At 39.2% G+C, this 21,010-nt stretch overlaps 1 protein-coding gene across 1 annotated transcript in view; it reads right to left on the bottom strand.

The window, feature by feature from the left end:
• Positions 1 to 3,556: 3,556 nt before the first annotated feature.
• Positions 3,557 to 21,010, bottom strand: part of LOC106544811 (semaphorin-4E-like) — a 47,471-nt gene continuing 30,017 nt past the window's right edge. Inside the window, exons 8-15 of the mRNA XM_087703251.1 lie at positions 16,194 to 16,339; positions 13,105 to 13,172; positions 11,664 to 11,820; positions 10,999 to 11,221; positions 9,951 to 10,066; positions 9,645 to 9,811; positions 8,344 to 8,396; positions 3,557 to 4,472 (exon numbers count right to left, since the gene is read on the bottom strand). Of these exons, the coding sequence (XP_087559377.1) occupies positions 3,676 to 4,472; positions 8,344 to 8,396; positions 9,645 to 9,811; positions 9,951 to 10,066; positions 10,999 to 11,221; positions 11,664 to 11,820; positions 13,105 to 13,172; positions 16,194 to 16,339 (1,727 nt within the window). The 3' untranslated portion in view covers positions 3,557 to 3,675. The remainder of the gene's footprint in view (positions 4,473 to 8,343; positions 8,397 to 9,644; positions 9,812 to 9,950; positions 10,067 to 10,998; positions 11,222 to 11,663; positions 11,821 to 13,104; positions 13,173 to 16,193; positions 16,340 to 21,010) is intronic.

The following is a 21,010-nucleotide window of genomic DNA, read 5'->3' as shown; positions in this document are numbered from 1 at the left end:
AGGACCACAGAGTTCTTAATCTTTAATTCAAGTCTTTATTGCAATTAGAAGCCATTAGTGTGGATTCTGTTTTCTAGAGCAGGAAAATGCAGGAACCCCCCCCCCCCCTTGAGATTCTTCAACTATCTGAGGCCAACTTTAGCAAACTAAATATATTTAACTTACTATAACTTTGCTCACAGAATGTAATCACCACAATCTTTACCAACTTTTTAAACAGTGCTGTCCAGCCAGCTCAGGCACAGAACATTCAACAAGATGGGTGGTGAATAAATTTAATTAAATAAATACATTTACTCTAGCATCCTGACTGATTGGTGCTTCCAGGAAGCCGGAAAAAATAAGAACCCATCCATGCTGCTGATTTATAGATAATGTATTCAATACTAAGTTGCATCTGAAATATGGAAGAGGTACCTTTGCTAAGATAAAAAACACAAGCATTCTTCTGGATACTATCTCTACCCAACCATGGTAATTAAAGGGAAAAGACAAACCAGGACCAGACCAAGAAATGTTGCTGTTTGTTGTTTTACTGATTTCAGGTGTGGCTAGGTAGAAATAGTGTCCAGGTATTTGTCTCCATAAGCTTTACACATTTATTCAGCTGAATAAAGATGGCCCCTCAAAGCAAGAGGAAACCCTGAACACATTTTGATACTCATATTTACCATATTTTCAGACTATAAGATGCACTCCCCCCTCATGGTTGGAAATGTCTGTGCATCTCAAAGAGCAAATGTTGCTGAAGTCCCACCCACCTGCTGGCCCCACCCGCCAGCCTCTGCCTCCCAGCAATTTGCCTCCTTGCAGAAAACAGCAAACAGTCTAGTTAGCTTCAGCACAGCCTGAATTAGCACAAGCAGCTGATTGGCAGTTGGATCTGCCTCCCAGAATACCACTTATCAGCTGTTCTAGGCTGCGGGGATTGCCGCCGCCCATCGCCACTGCCATGTATTGCTGCCTCCACACACCCCATTTTTGGCCTTCACGCACTCCGTTTTCAGGCAGTGGGGATAGGTGGTGGCGGCTATCTTGTTTTCCTCCCCTAAAGATATGTGCGTCTTAGAGTCTAGAGTGTCTTAATAGTCCGAAAAATATGGTACGTGTTTGCTACATTGTCCAGTTCTCCACCCAGAAGCACTGGCACACCCCACCCAGAAAAGCTGGCACACTCCAGATAAGATAAAGAAGTTCAGAAATAGTCATCCACCTCCCCTGGAGGTTTTCCAAGGACACTGAGTATCATCTCAGGGACATTGGGTGTTTCCATGACCTTGAAGGCCTGCAGAGGCAATGATGACATCGGATTTCTCCCTCAAGACTGTCAATAGAAACATTAGATTCCTGGTCAACATTGGTATGGCTATGGCTCACGCAGACATGCACATCTCTATAAACGAAAGCCAACTGGACTGGCAATTGCCTTTAAACAGGCACTAGGACATCATTCTCCAACTATCTGAGGGCAATTGTTAGGCCATTTGATCTGTTCTTTCAAAAACTTTTTTTTTGCTTCTTATTCCACCTATTATGTCTGATGACTGAGGTGACCTGACTTTTCTTCATGATGATGTAGCCCTGGCCCAGCCATATTCAAAGGCAATATATCAAGCAACAGTTCGTGTTTTGTCCAGAACAAGAGTAACAGTTGCTTTTGTGGCTAACTTGTAAGCTTTGCAGGATATCTGTTTATTGTTGGAAGATGTGTGAGATACCAGACAGATTGGGCAGTTTTTACAGGTGAAAATTAAATCAGTGGCTATCATGATTATTTATAAAAAAGCTTGTCTATGGACAAGAGCAAGATAATGAGGATGCATAACACACATGGTAATTTCTTCCATAATTTGGTTAATGGCTTCACTACTAACTGGCTACTAAATGTTGGAGCACATCAGCTTTCCCCAATTTTTCTTAGGAAAGAATTAGGATGATGAAAGATCTTTCCTAGTGTGTAGGACAATTCCATTATTTTCAAACAGTCTTACTTAATTACTTAATTACTAGGCCTTATGGGAGCTAGTAATTTGGAGAGCACCAGATTGGGGAAGATTCTCTTTGTTTTCATTTCAGTGGATACACCACAATCTCAAGCAGGCTATCAGTGAGCTAAGCCTTGCCTTGCCTTCAAGGAACATGGATTACAGCAAGTCCTGAACCCAACCTTCTGTTCAAGTAACAACATCTCAAAGACTGTGAGTCACAAGTCTCAGTGAGAACTTCATGTGGAAACTTGTGAACAGCTGAGTAATTAGTGCTCCAAATAAACTGCCCCTTCACATTTCCAACTGCAAGTTTCAAGGATGCCCTTTAGATGAACAAGACATGATATCCAAAGTGATCCCACCAACATTCATCTCCTATTTCTGTTGACCTAATTAAAATAATCCGCCTTGCGCCAGATAATTAGTTTCTAAAAAAGGCTGTCAATATTAGATAGCCGATTGCTAGCAAGTTGAGGATGCTGTCTGCTCTACTTTTCCAAATGTCCTTTCAATACTTAAAACTTTAGCCTTCTATTACTAGTGATAATGAAACGACAGTGAAAGTGAAGGTAAAGCAAGGAAAGGTCGTGTCACTTTAGATCCAAGGTAAATCCAAGATGTCATGACACTCTCAGAATTTTTATCTGATCATACTTTTGAAAGCTGTAATACCTACAATTTCTCATTGTAGTTGCTAGAATGGCTAGTCTGCCAGAAGAACCAATGTTCAAAGATACTTTCTTCAAGAGATGCTCAGCAGCCTGCCTGCTGAATCTCTGCTTAAAGCATATCTTCTTTCCAATCTGCCTTTGCTTGGAGATGGTAGATGATTCTGCTCTATTTCTGCATTAGGTACCATTAGCTCCCTCGGTTATTCCCAAAACAGAATGTGCTTTCAGAGAAGAGTGCCTGATGCACTCCTGGAAAAATCACTGGTCTGAGTTACTCACTGCCAGTCACCAAATGGACAATTTTACTGCTTTTCAATATCTGGTTTAACTGGCTCAGTTCTTGGAACAAAATCACTGCTTCAAAAAAAGAGATTATTTTTGCATATGTAAAGGCATCACTGTTTCTTCCATTTCAGAGGTTTGCTGCAAATCAGTGATTCATAAATAACTATGAAAAGTGGCTTTTTCAAAGGGCGGATCATTCTTATACATTCTAAAATGAAATCTCAGTTGCAAGAACAGTTGCTAGTTTTAATTAGTCAAGAGTTCTGGAAAGCAATCATTACAATGGCAGAGTGTCCTGTGGACCAATGTAATTCTTGAAGTTTAGCAATAGAAATGGCTTATTTCTTTTCATTTATACAACAATGGAAAATACAGTCCCATCTTTAAAACAAATGGTTGGTCTAGTGTGTACAGAAAATGTTGTTCACAAACATCCTGTAATCCATACGTAATACTTCTCAGTTTTGAATAGCTATACTAATTTTAAGAATTAGAAATGAGGTATTTATAATTTGCAAAATGGAAGTGGCATTCTCCTACAGTGATATGAAAATATGGGAAACAATATGGAGGAAGAATGAGGCTTGATAAAAACTTTTTTTCAAAAGATTTATTTTTCAGAACATTCTGAAACTGGCAGGAAGAAAATGGTGATCCATGAAGAAATCGAACAACACTTAAAAGAAAAAAAGAGAGAGAAAAGGTATTTCTTTACCAACTAGTTTGTGGGATCAAAAAAGTGTTGAACTCCTTCTCTTGGAGCAATCTTGTATTTCATGGTCTTTATCAGGAATTTTGATTTCATCCATCACCAGACAATTTGAAGAATCACAGATTTTAGTGGAGTTAATGCTTGGCTTCATATTTATACTGCAATCTATTTTAGAGGAAGACATCAATGGGCTTGATTTGCCAGTGGAGATAGTAATTGTTTTTGAGGATGAGCTTGTCTGAGTAAGGTCTACTTGCTCCAGACTCATTTCTGGACTTGCTGATTCATCTGCTGATATTTTAGATATAGAGACCCAGGGCAGAGAGATATGGCCTTTGTAAATATTCCAAGAAAGCAAAAGGAAGAAAAGAAGGGCAACGGTGGACCCCACAACTATTAGTATAAACAACAAACTTTGGATTCTTCTGGATGGCGGCTGCCTTGGGTTCTCTGTCTCTGGGCCTGCCAAAGGTTTGCTTTTTGGACCTGCTATTTCAGAACACAACTGGTTTGACAAGTCACACTTAGGGCCGTAGAAAGTTTTCTCTGGCTGGGGCTGAAGGAAATAGATATCGACTGTTACACGAAATGTTCGCCCATTGACTTTTTCAACAGACTGACATTCATAAAGCCCAGTATCAGCAACGGTTACATTAAAGACAACCAGTCCTTTTGTATGGATGAGATATTTAGCCTCTTCTTCCAGCAAGCGGCTCTTGTTAAACATCCAGAGGAGGTTGGCTGTGTTGGACAAAGGTTCACAGTTAAGATGAGGGCTGCTGCCAAGGGTGACAGGGTACCTTCTGATTTTCTTTTCTGAAAAGCAAGAAGGCTTGGTGGTCAGTTTATAGCTTCCTGCCTCATGCGAGGAACTATGCCAACCTTCTTCAATGTCTGTACTAAATGCTCATCATACAATCTGTATCATCATTAATGAAGGGGACATAATATATTGATGTTTTAGATTAGATAATACAGTAAAAAGATACTGCTAAATTATGTTTATGATCCTGCAGAGAGGTATCCCATATGAAGCATCTCCTTACAAGTAAATGCATTTAATTTTATGTAGCACTTGTCAGAGAAAGAATAAAAGAAGTTCTAGCTACCATTTCCCTCTGTATTATGTGCTTTGAAAGCACTGTTTAAAATGTGTTGCATGGTGCTTTGGGTTTTTTAAAAAATTAATGTGTTTTCAGCTTTTTAATATTCGCAATCTGATACCAGCTTCTCTCGGTGACAACAGTACCAGGGATTTTGCTATAAGTCAATGTGCTGATTCTGCTGATGCTCACTCTCGTGTAGGAATTCCCTGGGTTCAGCCCAAGGTTAAAAATGAAGAAGCAGTACTTCAGAGAAAATGATTCCAAAAGGAAAAAGGAGCACGCTTGTCCCTATCTTCAATCGACCCCCCTTCCAAAGTAAATTTATATTCAAAAACAGTGTGCCTTTTTAATCAAATAATATTAAGCTTAGAGAAACAGCATTTTAAACCCACACACATACAAATTGCAAGACTTTCAGTGTGTATCTCTGGGAAAATTGCAGTCATCCTCTGCTGGATTCAAAAGGAGATGAAAGCACTTAGACATGCAGGCAACAACCCTCCCGAGCTTTTCAGTGAATTACTATCCTATATTCAGACCTACCATGGTTGTCTGTACTGCTGTTTTTAACAATGGATAAATGGTTTGATTAGAAGGACTTCCAGTTCCACTGTGTGCTATGAAATTATTGGGATAGGATGGCATAGTGCTCATGAGTGACAAGATAGAAAAATGTAGTTATGATCTTTAAGTTGGAAAGAATTCAGGTCCAATTAAACAGTTCCATGGGTCTGTAGAGAAACATTTATCCATATCTGCACAATAGGGAGAGGGCAAACAGGCCATTATTGTAGTTACTATGGAGAAATACCATATTTGGAGAAGAGAGATTTTGCTGTTACACACCCACCTCTGACATTACTGTTGCCAGGCAAAGTCAAATAGCAAGGTGATCCCAATGCATTAGCATAACTGCAGATCTGCTGTGGCTTGTGTGTGTGCCTGCACATATTCAAGTTATATGAGAATTGGAATGGATATAAACCTGTTGGTTGGGCCCAAAAACACCTTTGTGGATATCCACACTAGCAGCATATCGGCGAAGAGAAAAGGAGGCAAAGACATAGCAGGAATTATTGGGAAATCATCAAGAGAAATTTGAGATGAAATCAAGAGAGCAACTAATAGCAGAGGGATATAGTTTTGCCACTTATAGTTATCAGAAAGATTCACAATGGATAAAAAGGGTTAAGGTAGAGCAAAGTAACATGAAGTTTGAAGTACAATTGTGCACTTACATGATGCAATTACATGTGCATCATACACATGTAATTGCTAAAAAGTATAAATTTTTATTGGAATTTGAAACAGGAAGAACATATTAAAGACTGTATGATGAAGTTGGCTAAGAATTCTGGTTATAACATACAGATGGATCGATGGCAAAAGGGTTGAAATTTACATTATGCTATGACCTTAAAGAGAATGTTTATAAATTAATATACTGTTGGTACATTACACTGACAAATTAACTAAGATGTATAAAGGTATTTCAAATGTATGTTGGAAATGTGAACAACAAAAAGAGACATTCTATCATTCTGGTGTTCATTTAAAAAACTAAAAAAATGATGCTTGTAATCATGGAAGATTATTTCAATATACGCTTATTGCAGCGAGATTATTATATGAACAAAGATGAAAGATTCAACAATATTCACTATGGAGGAATGGTTTGTGAAATTGACAGATCTTGGAGAAATGGATAAATTAACATCTTTAATTAGAGAAAAGACAATATCTACATTTATTGGTGACTGGACACACAATTATGGTGTAAAAATGAAAAAATGAATGTATGATTTTGAAGATTAGACAGGACATTAGAAAAAGAAGAGAATAATGATATAACTAGAAAGAGTTTAAAATACAATTATAACTGCTATGAAGAATATCAGAAGTTTGTATCCTTTTCTTTCTTTTTTATTTTTATTTTATTTTAATGCATTTTTGGCTTTGGCTTTGATTTCTTCTTCTTTTCTTCCTTATTTTATATTGGTTTGCATTAATGTTTTTTTTAAATTTTTAATAAAAATTACAAATAAAAATATGCAAATGATTCCATCTCTTACGCCCTTAAATATATTCACAACACATTTGTTGCATCAGATCACAGTCTGAATACTTGCTTATATCAGAGGCTTTTTTTCTCTTTAAAGTCAGATTACTAGCTTTTCTGTTTCTCCTCTACATTTCATTATTTTAAATTTATATTATAAAAAAAAATATAGGCTGTCCTCATTTATCAACCCCAATTGAGACTATCAACGTGGTTATTCAGCAAAGTTTTTTTTATTTTAGTTTTATTAAACATTTATAGGCCGCCCTTTTCCCTGAGGGGACTCAGGGCGGCTTACAATAATGGGGGAGGGGAGTGCAGGACAAAACACAAAAAGAAAATGTGAGTAAAAATAATTAGCGGTAAAAACACAACATTCATTCAACATTCGGGAGGGGCGAGAGTAAAGTCTTATCCCCAGGCCTGACGGGATAGCCAGATCTTGAGAGCTGTGCGGAAGGCCTGGACGGTGGTGAGGGTGCGGATCTCCACGGGGAGATTGTTCCATAGCGTCGGAGCTGCAACTGAGAAGGCTCTCCTCCGCGTAGTCACCAGTCGGCACTGACTGGCGGATGGAATTCGGAGGAGGCCTACTCTATGCGATCTGATGGGACGGAGGGAGGTAATTGGCAGAAGGCGGTCTCTCAAATAGCCAGATCCACTAAAGTGATTGCAAAGTGAAACCGCGACTATGCTTACGATCTTACAGCTTTTCATTTTTTTACAGAATTGCGAAGATTGTAGATGCAAGGATTGGACAAAATTACTCAGTTATTGTTATAACTGAAAGTTGCTAAATGAGGCAGTTGTTAAACAAGGACTACATGTAATTAAAAGTTTAATTCACCTAATGTTGTCTAAAGAACTTTTCTCTTGCCAATTAATGACATATGACAATCCTTTCTTTTAGTTGCACTCCCAATCTCTTTGTAAAATTTAGAATATTCTGTATTTTTTCTTCAAGCTCATTATATGGCATCCTGACAATGGTTGAATGTACACAGATATATTAAAAAATTGGATAGAGGGCATCTTGATAATATGCCATCTAATGCAAAAAGCATTAGATAGCTGAGTCTGAGAGTGATCAATTTAAATTTTTCACTGTATAATGATATTACATTATAGACATCATTAAAAATTTAAATGGTAGCTTCCAGATCAGCACGGACTAGAGTACTAATAAAGTATTTTTTTAAGGGTAAGCAGGCATGGCATTTGTCAGCAGTGGATCCTATTTAGACACTAAAGGCCCAGAAACTGTCCAAGATTATGGAACTACTACCAATGTGTCCTTTAGCTTTGGGTAAAATTGGTTTAAAGAATGAAATTACCTATACTGCAAAAGAAAGAAATCTGCCCTAAGCAATTGAATTTTGAGTAAATGAGGATGGATTATAGCACCTAAACTTGGAATACTTGTATAGTGCAATTTATCTTATTATATCAACAATTTTATAACTAAACAATAATTGCTGTTTAGAAAATATATGTTGCCTTATTTTTAAAAAAATTCCCCTACCTACTTCAGGACACCTGTTGATATCACCATTCCTGATGCTCTGGATTAGATCTCTTGATAAAAGAAGAAAGAAAGATGACTACTTTATAAAGATATTCAAAAACATCCAAAGTAGACAGAAAACATCCCTTAAAAATCTACTTTCAGCCTTGAAATGCAGAGAAGGAAGTCTGAGAATAGCAGCAATCAGAAACTCTCCTACAAAGAGAAGCTAAGAAGAATTTGCTTCAATGGCATAAACTAGAAAAAAGATGCGATATACTACTTGCATCTGTGGACACTTCTCTGTTTCACCTTACACCTATCCTAGCTTTTCCACTCAGCAACCAATGCCCATCCCATTTCCTTGGCATTTCCTTCTTTCTGCAACTGAAAAGCTACCTTACTGCCTCAAACTCACATACTGGGTTTCAATGTTGAAGCCTCATCATAAACACCAGGTAGGATAACGATTTTGATCCCTCCTCACTGGACAATTGGATAACGAGGGTGGTCACAGCTAGTGCATGCTTGCAATGGCTGCAACAGGGATAACCATGGATACCACCCATGCAACTTTGTCTAAAGGTGATTAATCACTCAACTCAATTATAATTGAGTGTTGATTTGGTGGTGACCAAGGCATAATTAACAGTGAATAAAACTTCCTGACTCAGGAAAACCTGTGCTATACCAGATGGATCTGTGCAAAGACTCTCCTAGCTAGAGCTTCTGTTTTTCTTAAGGATGAGCTGTGAATCTAGGAGAACTCAGATATTACAAACTAGCTCTACATAGGAAAGTATAAATTCAGATATTTTTTTTGGGGGGGGGAGATGAAATATCTCGGGTTTCCCTCTTCAGCATTCATTGTCATCTAAAAAAATAAACTTGTAGTTCCCCTATTCAACATTCTCTCCTACAATAAAACTTTAAAAGGCCTCTTCAGAGAAAAAAAATTGGGATTCAACAGAAACACCACTTCAACTGAAAAAGATGTTAGAATCCTCAGTAGTACAAAGACTGGCTAAAGATTCATCTCCTCTCCATTGCAAGTAGCTCCTCAGTTATCAGCTAGGGAAAAATTACCTACAGGGAGCTATCTTCACTGCTTCCTGAAGGAACACGAACAAGTTCACCAAAAATAGAGGCAGCAAAAACAGACAATGCTGGGCAGTGTCTTTGATTTGTTTTATTCTGTTGCAAGCTGATTCAGACAAAGCTTCAAAGCAAACAAAAGATTAAAAATGTAGAGCAATAATGTACACACTTTAAAATCTGAATCAAGTCTCATTACTTGTTCCATTGATTATATTACTCACTGTGAATGCCCAAGGTGTTTAGCCAGGAGGATACAATTGTGAAGAGAGAGGGACCATGCACAGTAGGGATCCCTTGCCAAGATACAATCAAAGCATTGTTTATACCAGCTGCAAATTGCAACAGGGAGCTGTACTAGCTGGGAAGGAGAACTGGCATACAACAGGCCCTGGAAAGACAGCACTAAACAGTTAACTTTTTCCCTAAATGATATTAAAAACCATTCAAATAGATAGATCCAAAAGTAGACAATGGAATGAAACAGAAGGAAGGGGTATCATGCTGAATAGACCAGGACAATGCTGTACCTTTAGAGAAGCTAGTTTGAGTATCTGTACAGGTTCTGCTGATGGGAACAGCTGTATTTCTTCCAAAATAATAATTTCTCCATGGTGATTGAGAGTTTTATGCAAATAACCCTTATCTATATAAAATAAAACATACAGTTAAACCTTACTTGTTTTATATTTTATAGATGTATTAGAAACACATAACCCAAATTGTATTTCTTTAATATCAGAGCTTAGTTATTTTGTCTGGCTAGTCAATAAATTGGGATAAATCAAACGGGGACAAACTTGTAATTACTGAAATAGCAAAATTCAAACATTCAGGTTGCTCAGATCCTCATAAGAGTATACATAGACGTTAACCCTGCAAGGTATAGTAGTCCAGACAACAAGCACAAAGGTCAGATTGACAAAATAATGTAAGACTGACATTTCCCCCATCCTTCCTTTTTTAGTCTCTGGAAAACTAGAGAGCAGCAGACTAGAACAGTGGTCCCCAACCCCCGGTCCGCGGACCGGTGCCGGGCCGTGGAGTACCTGGCACCGGGCCGCGCAGCGGCCGGGGGCCATGATCGCTGCAGCGGCCGGGGGACATGATCGCTGCAGCGCAAAGGCTCCTGGGCCGTCGCGAACAACGCTTCCCCACCCCTGCGCGCGCTCAGCGGGCCACGGTAAAATTATCAAAGGCTGACTGGTCCGCGGCGATAAAAAGGTTGGGGACCACTGGACTAGAACACCATCTCCATTTCCATGGGCTACCATTTACATGCTGGTTGTCTGTTGCTCTCGTTCCTGTCTCCCGAGGTCATTCCCACATACCATTACAATAGAATCTACTGGAAAATATATTATGGGGAGCAAAAGCTTGATCTATATTTTCTATAAGATATATCACTAAAAAACCAAAAATATGTTATGAGTATGATGTGCTAGTATAGAAGTGGACTAGAGCTGTTATTTGCTTCTCCTTGCTTTAAAACACTCAAAAATGCACCTATCTTGAAAACTGACAAGACAGCATTTAAAACAAATATGTACTATGGAAGCAGCATAGTAAGTGCTTTACCTGTCCCTAGGAAAAAGATATCATATGTGACATTATCCAAGTCAGTGGCTTGGCTTATTATGAGTTGTGTGTACTTGGTACCCCTTTTCAGGAAGACAGGCTGAAGACCAACTGAGTTCACAATACTGTCCATCAAAGGGTGGTCTCGGGCAAACTGGAGGACTTTGTCTGGCAAGTCAAGTGAAGAGGTATACCCCAAGTGTAGAGCAGAAACATCGGCACACTGTAAAATATTGAACAAGTGAGTTAATCAGCTATTACTATTTACCAAGAGGAGATATAGATAAGCAGTTATGTAAGAACTTGATAGCTTAACACATGGTACAGTCTGGGTTCAGTTGAGTTAAATTCAATTATCCAATATAAATTGTAAATTCTTAAATATTTAAAACTGTTTTGTGCTATAATGTCATTCCTCTCAAAGAGTTTTACCCTATACATACTTTGTAAGATTTCTGCTATAGTTTTGATTAAGAAATGGCAGAGTCAAATAAAAAGTACAATAAATCTTCTGACAGCAGCAGCTGTTACTTAAATATGTTAGCCTGCAGGGTGTGAAAAATATTTTGAATTTGAGTTCTAATTCAAAACTCCTTGTCTTGAGACCAAACCATATTCATACTCAACAAGGAAATGCCTATTCAACAGGAAAAATTGAGACTTACAGCCCCAGGGCGAGGAATTGGGACATCTCCCCTGTACATCACCCATTTCATATGAGAATTTTCTAAAGCAACAGGACCTTTGAAGCTTCCTTTCAGAAAATTATCTTGAATAGTCTCCATCTGGAATGCACAAACAGCTGAGATATCCAACTTTCCCCTTAAATAAAACACAAAATAGAATTCTGCAACGGACAGCTTTTTTGAAAGTGGGAAATAATATATTCTAATGCAAAAATGTGGCAAACATTTTCTGGCCCCAATGGAATAATGTGACCATGCTGAAGTTAAAACTGGCCTTTGGTTCCACTTGATATATATTGCCCCAAATGTATCAAAAATAACTGGTATTATCCTTACAGTTAGAAGTATTGCTGCATGTAGAAAAGTGTGGCTAAGCCTGATAACATAGATACTTCAATTTACCGAACTACGAGTAGCAGAGGTCAGTATCTATGGGCCTATCTGGTAAGAACTCATGAAAGATTGCCACTTGAATGTAAGAGGAATAAATGGTAAAGAACATAAAGGAATTGTGTGTTTTTGGTTTCTTAGCTTAAGAAAGCAAACAGTTTGCAAACATCTCTCCATTTTAAAAAATGGTAAATCACTTACTTGATGGCCATACTATTAATCAATCAAATGTTATGACAATATTTAATATGATCAAAGACCTATATCTGTGAACAGCCTGGTCCTTCAGATCTTCCAACCTATTGCTGTTGTAATTAAATCCATTATCTTGCTGCCTGGCCATTCTCCAGTCTGCAAGTATAAACTCAGTGTACACAGTGGTATATTTTGCTCATTCTCCCAGGACCATCCCATTCCTGCCATAGTAAGACAAATTAGCAGGATTTGTGGGAGAAATCATAGAATGGTATGCTTATTTCTTGCTACTTTTGTAAGACCCACCACCCTCATTGAGGCTTAGTATAATGTATCAATCTGGGAACTATGACTTATTTAGTAAGCAAGAATTCAAAATATAACTTTGAACATGTATAACAATCTTGAGATCACTAAAACTTGAATTAAATCATTTATCAATCAGTATTCCCTAACAATATTAGGAAATTAATGCCACAAAAATATTCTCAGCAGAACAATATGGTGGCCATAAGATGATAAAGCAGTTTTTTAAAAAAATTTGGGACCATTGGACTGGTTTAGCTGCTGCAGTAAATTTCCCAGTTAAAGCCTCCTGAATGTTTTATAAGAGTTCACAAGTCTGAGTGATTTTGACCTTCTATTCTTCATGCCAGAGTATAGTGCAAAAATAATTGAATCATTTACCATAACCTGAATCTGTATTTGCCAGTGATTATAGATCTCACCTTAAACTATGTGGTTACCAATATACTTTCAATATACCTGCCCTTTGTGGTTAATTTTAAGAGGAAGATTGATAATATATTGAGATATTATGGAGAAGAACTCTTACCATTGCTGGGTAAAAATCCCATAAATTATGGTTTTCTGCCAGTTTGAATTCTTGACTACGAAGACATCCTGAAGGATATTAAATTGAAATTGCAGTTCAGGAATAGAACAGAGAAGGGTAGATTTTAAAAATGAGGTCCATCTTTTTTTTAATGTTCGCTTTCCACCAAGATCACCCTAGAGAAGGGAAAAATCAAATCCTGTTACAAAACTACTTAGCAAAATGTTCCAAAATGCTATACTTGTATTATTTCATCACTTTATGAAAATAAATCAAGCAGCTTGATAAAAACCACTGAAAAATGTGTGTGATAGATCCAGAAGATGCACCAAAGGAACCATGGACAGAGAAAATAATAAACACAACAGAAAATATTCATAATTGATTTGGAACTGAAATGTCTTGATATTTAATTCACTAAATACTAAACCTGTACAAGGCTCACAAACCTGTACAAAGGACTTATTTAGTGGTGATACGGGTGGCAAAATCTGCTCATTTTTCCGCCCTTATTGCGTCCGCAGAATCTCGCCCGGCCGCTCTGTTTAGGATAACCCACTCCCTCCTGAAGGAGAGGGATGCGAGTGAACCCTTACAGGGAAGAGCTGAGGAATTTGTTCAGTTTCTGTCGGACAAAGTCGCTCAGATTCAGACGGACCTGGACTCCACTTGGACAGTGCCAGCAGAGATGCCGAGGGAGAGCCTTGATCAATCTTTGTGGAGTGAGTTCCAGCCTGCCACTCCTGAGGAAGTGGACAAGGCCATGGGAGCGATGAGTGCCGCCACTTGTCTACTGGACCCGTGTCCCTCCTGGCTGGTTTCGACCAGCAGGGAGGTGACGCGAGGCTGGATCCAGAGGATTGTAAACACCTCTCTTTGGGAGGGGTCTTTCCCGCAACCTTTGAAGGAAGCGGTGGTGAGACCCCTCCTCAAGAAGCCTGCTCTGGACCAGCTGTTTTTAAAAACTACCGTCCAGTCTCCAACCTCCCATTTCTTGGGAAGGTTGTTGAGAAGGTGGTGGCCTCTCAACTCCGACGGACCTTGGATGAAGCGGATTATCTAGATCCCTTTCAGTCTGGTTTCAGGCCTGGTTACTGCACCGAAACCGCTTTGGTCGCACTGACCGATGATCTCTGGTGAACCAGGGATAGAGGACATTCCTCTATCCTGGTGCTTCTTGACCTCTCAGCGGCCTTCGATACCATCGACCATGGTATCCTTCTGCGGCGGCTGGAAGAGGTGGGAGTGGGAGGCACCGTTTTACGATGGTTCTCCTCTTACCTCTCTGGCAGGTCACAGACGGTGTTGGTCGGAGGACAGAGGTCGACCCCTAGGCCCCTTGAATATGGGGTGCCACAGGGTTCGGTCCTGTCCCCCCTTCTATTTAACATCTACATGAAACCGCTGGGTGAGATCATTCGTCAGTACGGGATTAAATACCATCAGTATGCGGACGATACCCAGTTGTATCTGTCCGCCCCGTACCAACTCAGTGAAGCGGTGGAAGTAATGTACCAGTGCCTGGAAGCTGTCAGGGTCTGGATGGGAATGAACAAGCTGGCGCTCAATGCTGACAAGACTGAGTGGCTTTGGATGTTGCCCCTCAAAGACAGTCCAGATATTCCACCTTTAAACCTGGGGGGTGAAATCTTACACCCCTCAGAGAAGGACCGCAACTTGGGTGTTCTTCTGGATCCGCAGCTGACACTAGAACACCATTTGTCAGCTGTGACCAGGGGAGCTTTTGCCCAGGTTCGCCTGGTGCACCAGTTGCGGCCCTATCTGGACCAGGAGGTACTCCAAATGGTCACTCATGCCCTCGTCACCTCAAGACTCGACTACTGTAACACGCTGTACATGGGGCTGCCCTTGAAAAGTGTTCAGAGACTACAATTGGTCCAGAATGCAGCCGCGCAAGTGATACTGGGTACTGGATACTAGATACACCCATGTTACACCTATCCTCCGTGAGCTGCACTGGCTCCCTATTGGTCTCCGAACACGCTTCAAGGTGCTGGTTATTACCTTTAAAGCCCTACATGGCCTAGGACCTGGATATCTCCGTGACCGCCTCCTGCTACATACCTCCCAGCGCCCAATAAGATCGCACAGGGTGGGCCTTCTCCAGATGCCGTCGACTACACAATGTCGTCTGGCGGCTCCTCAGGGGAGAGCCTTCTCTGTAGCTGCCCCGGCCCTATGGAACGATCTACCCCCTGAGATCCGGACCCTCCCTACTCTCTCGGCCTTCCAAAAGTCTGTTAAGACCTGGCTGTTCCAGCAGGCCTAGGGCTGCTGATCTCTGATTGAGCTTCAGCCCCATTAACATCGAGTGTATGTTGTTTCCTTTTTTAATTCACTGTTTTGTATTTTAACTTTTTTAGTATTTGTTTTTAAACTGTTTTTATGTAAGCCGCCTGGAGTCCTCTGGGATTGGGCGGCATACAAATCTATTAAAACTAAACTAAACTAAACTAAACTAACTCACTTCACTTCAGAAAATGAAACTTCCCTTTCTTTAAACCCACTTCTAGGAGCTGGTATGCCATGTCAAAGTAGTAGCCTTCAGCAACCTTTTATGCATATCTGCATTTGCAGAGACAAATTGTTAGCCAAAGCAAAAAGGCCTCCCTGGTGCTTCATTTGGTGCAGGTTTTAGGAGTTTTCTCAATTCTGATCTCAATTCTGTATTGAGGCATTATTCCACCTTTTGAATTAAGCTTGGTGAAACAAAGGAACAACACTTCCACAGCCTTACTAAGCCTTTTTCAGGACTGGGACATCTTGAGTAGGGAAACATTATGCATATGTAAGATCTATAGAATTTTAAGTTCTCTTGATGGTTAACTATCTGAGAGCTAGCTGCCTGTCTTCCTTCTTCTTAATACAGTAGCAAAAAGGAAAAATTGTGTTCTCAAGACCAAGTCAAAATAAAGGTCTCTCTTCCTTAAAGAGATGAACTACAATTTCTTTCTCCTAATTCTGTTTTCTCAATGAAAATATGAACTATTTCCTATCATCCCAATAACTCCACTGATTCCATTTTTCACAGTCTAATAGAGAAGCAAATGAGGAATTCAAACACGCACTTTGCAGAGTTGAGCTACTCGTGATACCCGAAGTTTATCGTAGAACTCAAACTCAGTAGCAGTTTCCGTGAAGAACACATAAATTCTGTCAGAGTCAGAGACTGCTTCATTCTCCTGTATGAGTTCCATATGAATAAAAGTGGGTTCTGGAACACATAAAAATAAGCAAGACTGTAAAGAAAATCCAGCAGATTTTAGAATTTTTGTTGTTGTAATCTGTAGTTTTAGCTAAAGACGGAAGAATGCGAAGAAGCTGTTGCTATTCCATTTTTCTCTTTAAAATAATCAAAATGTCCAGTAAAATATGGGTAGTAATGATTTTATGAATTCAAAAGTTGTAATTTAAGTCTTCAAAAAACATACTGTAATAGTCAAATACATCAAAGTTCAACAGCCTAACACCTAGCTCCTGCATTGGCCAAATATGGCTTTGATTTCCACTTTCCTAGAAATATTTTTTACGTTTTTCCTTATAATGTATCAAATAGCACCCCATTTGGCCTGATTGCTTTTTCCTTCCCATCACTCACCTCTTTATGTACAGTTGGGTGTCTTTATTTAAATCAATACAGAATTTATCAGTAAAGTATAAATTTTCAGCAGATACTGAAACTTGCATGAGTTAAAATGAGGACATGAATTACCTCATGGTGATATTTTAAATCCTGTCCTTTGAGCATAGTTGCTTGAGTCTGTCCATTTTCCAATTTTACTTCTTAAAAATTAGGGCACAGCAAAAATTAACACAGATTAACATAAGGCACCCGGCTATAACATGAAAGATTAATCTTTTATAAGAAGGATAATGTGTTATTACCCAAATTAAATGAGAGCAATTTTGCCCTTTTTAAAATAAAAGAACTGTTTATAGAAACTAATTAAATCGCCTTGCATCTTGTTTCTGTTATTATGTCACAAAAAGAATACGGAATCCTGCTGGCAAGTAAAACTGGTGAAAAATAAGCCTGTCAGTGGATTAAAGAACTTTATTTATGGATTAATTATCTGATTTTGAAGCACTTAATTAAATGAAATAAGTTTACAAATTATAAACTATCAGTGATGGAATCCTTGGGAGAACCTTGATATCATGCTAGAAAGTTATAATTAAATTTAATAAACAAGTATGTCATTTTTCCTAAGAGTAAACGACAAAGACTTGGTGCTACTCTTTTGACAGTTTAGTTTAGGACAGTCAACAAAGCAATTTATATTTCAGATACTATGAAAGAAAATCAGATAGTTTTGATAGGATTTAAAATGCATTAGGGATAATTGAGAGGAGAACTGAGGAAGGAATTCGAGGCAAGGCAGAGAAGAAATGGTGTAAAGTCAGTCCTGGGCTAGAAAGAACTTGAAGGAAAGTCAGGTAGGAATTGAGAATTTAAGTACTATGGAACTAAGTTTAAAAAGGGCTAATAAGAAATGTCCCTGAAGAAATATTATTGTGCTAAAGATCTGGAGAACTATATGTTAGGGAAGATAATCAATATCAAAGATATAAGTAAAAGGTATATCTAAAGGAAACAGGCCAAACCTGGCAGTTTTCCAAAAAGCAAGAATCTAGCAAAGCAAAAAGTGATGGACAAATTATTTCACTAAACATGACAAGAATATTTATGGAAAAAGACTCAACAAAAAGAAACAGAATTACCTTGTAGGGGAGATGGGTGGCATAGAAATTTAATAAATAAATAATAAATTAAATAAGTAAGTAAATAATAAAAATTTGCAAGCAGATAAGATCCCCATGTCTGGAAGTAACTCTTTCACTACTGAAGAAGAGCAAAAAACATCAACAAGTAGGTCTGAGCAGTAAAATGTAATTGTATTGAAGCCTTCCAGAGCAGAGGTGGCTTTCAGCAGATTCTGACCAGTTCTGGAGAACTGGTAGTGGGAATTTTGAGTAGTTCGGAGAATCATTAAATACCACCTCTGACTGGCCCCGCTCCCATCTATTCTCTGCCTCCCGAGTCCCAGCTGATCTAGAGGAAATGGGGATTTGGCAGTAACTTTCCTCTGGAGTGGGGAGGGAATGGAGATTTTACAGTATCCCTCCCCTGCCAAACTCACAAAGTCACACCACAGCCACCAAGCCAGACACAGCTATTCTTTGAAGAGGAGCTGTTCAGATTTCCACTATATCTACTTCTGACCATTAGTCTTAATATTTCTACCTGCTCTCTCTCGACCTCCATGTTTTTCCCACCAAGTCCCCACCTTCTAGGCTGAGTCACTCAGACCTATACCCACATTTATTCACTTGTTCATCCATGGCACTCCGCAAGGTCCCAAAGTCATTCTAGTCCCTCATGGGTCGTCATCACTCTGTCAGCTCCTTTTGCCTTAGAGCTCAGCAGCAACAGCTCATGACCTGAGGAAATCTTACAGTACTCAAGCCCCCCAACCTTCCCACAAGTGTGCAGAGGATTTAAAGTCCCAGAGCAGTACATCAATAGAAAATATCAGGCCGTAGTATAGATGAGGGACCTGTGAACTTGAAACTTGAACAAGAGTCAACAACATGGGCCACTCTCCCAGGCCCAAAAGCAATCAATTTTACTGCCCAAGCCACATGTCCAAGGAGGTGGCAAAGAGTACACACTGCCCCAGAATCTGAGACAGTATTGGGCCTTGCCTGATTACATTTTGTTACCTCGCCACCCCAGCACCTTGCTTTGCCAGTCTTGCTCATCTTGCCCCTGGTATTTGACCTATTTGAACATTACCCCTGGTATGTGACCCATGACAGCTTGTCTGTCAGCACTTCAAGCCTCAAACTTCTTTGCAGCCTTTCTGGTCCCTTGCAACCCTTTGCAATAGAATAGAATAGAATTATTTATTGGCCAAGTGTGATTGGACACACAAGGAATTTGTCTTTGGTGTCTAAGCTCTCAGTGTACATAAAAAGACAAGATACATTCATCAAGAATCATAGCTTCAAAACCTATGTCAAAACTCAGTTGGTTCTGTCCTACTCTGGACAACTGTATTTACAATATATATCCCATGGTACTACTGGCTCCACTGACTCCACTGGTGCTACCAATGTTGTTGAGTCCAGTGCACACAAGTCCAGAGATCCCAAATGCTCTTATAGCTCCTAATCAAAGTCTCAGATGCCTCCATCTCCAGTCTAGAGTTATAGGTATACTGGTTTCCGGCAAACTATTTTTTACTTTAAGAACCTCATATGGTTCCTGCAGCCCTGCCCATTATTATTATTATTATTATTATTCAATTGTATCACAGCGGCCAGTTGTTTCGCCGGATTTGGCGTTGGTTACTAGTCGGGCCCCACCCAGGGGCCTAGGACGTTGTAACGTATTTTCGTAATATGCGTGCAGATCCAAGCAGTGCGGCTTTTTGCATTTGACTGATGGTGATTTTGTCAATTTTTAACTGTTTTAAATGTAATTCCAGTGCTTTTGGAATAGCACCCAGTGTGCCAATTACCACTGGAATTACCACTGCTGGTTTGTGCCATAGTCGTTGAATTTCAATTTTTAAGTCCTGGTATTTTGCGATTTTTTCATGTTCCTTTTCAGCGACCCTGCTATCACCTGGTATTGCGATGTCTATGATTGTGACCTTATTTTTCTCAACCAATGTGATGTCTGGTGTATTATGCGCCAGTATTTTGTCTGTTTGTATGCAAAAATCCCACAAGATCTTGACCATCTGATTTTCGGTGACTTTTTCAGGCTGATGTTCCCACCAGTTTGTTGCTGTTTTAATATTATAATTTTTGCACAAATTCCAATGGATCATTTGTGCTACTGAATTGTGCCGCACTTTATAATCAGTCTGCGTGATTTTTTTTACAGCAGCTGAGGATGTGATCAACAGTTTCATCAGCTTCTTTGCAAAGTCTGCAATTGGCATCATCAGAGGATTTTTCGATTTTGGCCTTAATGGCATTTGTGCGGATAGCTTGTTCTTGCGCAGTCAGGATTAGTGACTCTGTTTCTTTCTTTAATGTACCTGTTGTTAACCATAACCAAGTTTGTTCACTGTCCACTTTATCTTTTATTTTTTCCAGAAATTGGCCATGCAGTGCTTTGCTCTGCCAACTCTCCATTCTTGATTTTATCACATCTTTTCTGTATTCTTGTTTTGTCTGTTGGGCCTTCAGTAGATTTTTGTTCTTTACTTCGATTAATAGATCTTCTTGACTTTCTTTTAAATAATCAGCCAGTGCATGTTTTTCTTCTTCAACTGTTTGCTTCACTTGTAATAATCCTCTGCCACCTGATTTTCGGGGCAGGTACAGTCTATCAGTATCACCACGTGGATGTAAACTGTAGTGCATTGTCATTAGTTTCCTGGTTTTTCAGTCCAAAATGTCCAAATCAGCTTGTGTCCAGTTAACTATACTAGCTGTGTATCTTATAACTGGTATTGCCCAGGTATTTATTTATTATTTTCTGTGAGCCGCCCTGAGTCCCCTCAGGGAAAAGGGCGGCCTACAAATAAAATCAATTCAATTCAATTCAATTCAATTCAATTCAATTTATGGCCTTGATTGTATTTCCACCATTCAATTTAGATTTCAAAATTTTCCTAACTCTGTTATTGTTGTTGTTGTTGTTATTGCTGCTGCTGCTGCTGTTGTTGTTGTTGTTGTTATTATTATTATTATTAAGGAAAATATACAATTGTATCACAGCGGCCAGTTGTTTCGCCGGATTTGGCATTGGTTACTAGTCGGGCCCCACCCAGGGGCCTAGGACGTCGTAACGTATTTTCTTAATATGCGTGCAGATCCAAGCAGTGCGGCTTTTTGCATTTGACTGATGGTGATTTTGTCAATTTTT

This window comes from Thamnophis sirtalis, unplaced genomic scaffold (assembly GCF_051295495.1).
Source record: "Thamnophis sirtalis isolate CommonGarterSnake01/CBP01778 unplaced genomic scaffold, rThaSir2_p1.2 scaffold_1, whole genome shotgun sequence".
Lineage (NCBI taxonomy): Eukaryota > Metazoa > Chordata > Lepidosauria > Squamata > Natricidae > Thamnophis > Thamnophis sirtalis.
This window is presented reverse-complemented; position numbering and strand designations above follow the sequence as displayed.